At 51.0% G+C, this 2,451-nt stretch overlaps 1 protein-coding gene across 1 annotated transcript; it reads left to right on the top strand.

The window, feature by feature from the left end:
* The first annotated feature begins 338 nt into the window (after nt 1-338).
* Nucleotides 339-2,078, top strand: LOC147439963 (uncharacterized). The gene is made up of 2 exons (XM_086485674.1): nt 339-987; nt 1,081-2,078. The coding sequence occupies exons 1-2, from the start codon at nt 586-588 to the stop codon at nt 2,002-2,004; spliced, it is 1,326 nt and encodes a 441-aa protein (XP_086341800.1). The 5' UTR covers nt 339-585; the 3' UTR covers nt 2,005-2,078.
* The last annotated feature ends 373 nt before the right edge of the window (nt 2,079-2,451 follow it).

The following is a 2,451-nucleotide window of genomic DNA, read 5'->3' as shown; positions in this document are numbered from 1 at the left end:
AACCTCTAAACTGTCAAAGGCGTAAGGATTTGGAGCAAGATGGAGAGGGCAATAAAGAAGTCTTGAAAACTGACTTTTCATTAAAAGAATATGAAGTACCGCACAGCGCAAATCATTACTGCGTCTAAAAAGACATTTAGAGGCACGAAAAAGAAAATGATAAAAGTTTGACAGAAAATGAATGCGCAGATGGTCCAAGCCCTAAATATAGCACAATCTACGTAAGAGGGTCGAGTTTTTCTTTTATTGCAAGCCAACCACCGTGGTCGCTCTCCTCTCTCTTGCTTGCGCGCGCCCAATGCCCGTGGTGCGAATGGCACACACGACGTTTCTTAAGCACGATTGGTTTCCTTGAAGGGGGCGCGCACTCACTTCTCTCACACCCACATAGAGTTTCTCTCTCTTCTTATATATATACACACACGTATGCGTGCGTTCTGCTCTGCAAGTTTGTCTCTCTAGCTGTGGGTAGGCCTTCCGTGTGTATTTAACGTGCTTGGAGCTGACTTTGAGAGGAGCTTCCCCCCCTTCTCTCTCTTTCTCTCTCTCTCTCTCTCTCTCTCTCTCTCTCTCTGTATCTGCTCCATGGCTGCTGAATTGGAGCTAGGGTTGCAAGGGCTGGTAGAAGATGCATATGAAGGGGTGGGTAGGAAAAGAGGCGCATGGACGAGTATGCTGCAGAAGCGACGAAGCTGCGAGGCGGCTGCAATCAGTTATACTAGGGAGGATGACCGGATACTGCAGCTAATGATGGGTCCGATGGACAGGCCGCCACCAGTCAGCTCAGCGCCTTTGCTATTGGAAGAGCTTGCGCAACGGAGCTCTACGTTGGGCCTCCAGGCGCTGAACGTCGGGGGTTCTAGCCTGTGGGACATCCAGTCAATCGCCGACATGTGTACCAGCAGCAGCAGCAGCCCGGCGTTGGAGCTGGACTCGCAGGGCAACGAGCCGCTTCCATCGGGGTGGGAGAAGTGCCTCGATCTACAGGTAACGTCTGTATGTGCGCCTGCCTCTCTCTCTCTCTCTCTCTCTCTCTCTCTCTCTCTCTCTCTCTCTCTCATTATTACGTTTCTCTTGCAGACCGGGAGCATGTACTACCTCAACCGTAGCACCGGCTTCACCACATTTGGCGACCCCAGGATGAAGTTGCCCTCCGCGGCCACATCGACATTGATAGCCTCTCCTGCTGCTCAACATCAGCAGCCTCGTCATCGCCATCTCATGAACTCATGGGCGCCCACATCCCCCTCCTCCTCCTCTGATCTCACCTTCGAAGGCGTCCCACCTCGGCCTGCATCCTCCAACTGCTCGCATAACCCGCAGCCTCCCACCTGCAGTACTGCGCCGCCTGCACCGCAAGCTGAAGTTGCCACCTCTTCCGGCTCTCCGTCAGAGCTTGAGCTAGACCTCAGCCTCAGCCTGCGGCCTTCTACAGCTTCTAAGAAGAGGCCTCGCCTTCCTTCTCAGCTCGACATTACTACACCGGTACCCTCACTACAAGCCGTGTCTCGCGAGAACCCATGCCGTAGTGTCAATAAATCCTGGCAAGGTGATTTTAGTTTGATTGAGCAGGGTGTGATTGCCTCGACACTCCCTGGCCCCGCGACTGCGCCAGCCTACACCTCGCAGGAGACGATGGCTGCTTTAGGTGGAAGCGTGGGAAAGCACTCCACACTCGTGCCAATGAGGGCACAACAGAGGAAGCTGGAGGACCTGCTAAATCTTAGCATGGTTGCTGACTACTCTAATAATTCAGATAATCAGAGCAGTAATAACAATATGATGATGATGACTGCAGGATGCGCCAATTGCTTAATGTTTGTGATGCTGCCCCACAGTGGCTCTCCCAAGTGCCCCCGATGCGGTGCCTTTATTGACACCACCACGTCTACCTGCTATTCGCCCTTCTACTCTCATCAATCGCCCCCTTCTAAAAAGCCCAAGCCAGCTGCTGTCTCCCTCTCCCTCAACCTGTCTCCTCTGCTAAATTTGCAAAATGATTAGTAATCGCCATGTCTTTTGTGACCAGCCGCTTGTAGTATACTCACCTACAAATCCTATTATCCGTCTTGGGCCTCTCTCTTTCTCTCTCTCTCTCTCTCTCTCTCTCTCTCAACACACACACACACACACGAGAGCGAGAGAAGAGGTCGATATTCACGTATTCTTGAAGTTGACCGGTCGAAATGTGGTGTTGTTGAATCTCTCTCTCTCTCTCTCTCTCTCTCTCTCTCCCCCCACGACGTTCAAAATTCTCTTCTTCTTCTTCTTCTCTCTTCGCGCAAGATCTTAGATTTGAATTTCAATATACTGCACATTATCTCAGCGTTCCTTCTACATGGAGAGTTTTAGACCTTGTAAATTAGGGTCCAACGAAATTGCAGCTGGGATTTTTCAATGTCAACCGGGAAAATTACATGACAATTTATTCCAACATCTCTGCTGTTCATA

Source organism: Adiantum capillus-veneris, chromosome 16, assembly GCF_014529385.1.
Source record: "Adiantum capillus-veneris isolate H3 chromosome 16, ASM1452938v2, whole genome shotgun sequence".
NCBI lineage: Eukaryota > Viridiplantae > Streptophyta > Polypodiopsida > Polypodiales > Pteridaceae > Adiantum > Adiantum capillus-veneris.
Note: the sequence above shows the minus strand (reverse complement) of the source record. Positions and strands in the feature narration are given on the sequence as shown.

What these genes read in the sequence shown, in the direction of transcription:
- LOC147439963 (XM_086485674.1), top strand. Translation starts at nt 586, where the DNA reads ATGGCTGCTGAATTGGAGCTAGGGTTGCAAGGGCTGGTAGAAGATGCA. An exon ending in AGAAGTGCCTCGATCTACAG is followed by an intron (nt 988 to 1,080) that starts GTAACGTCTGTA and finishes TTTCTCTTGCAG; the next exon opens with ACCGGGAGCATGTACTACCT.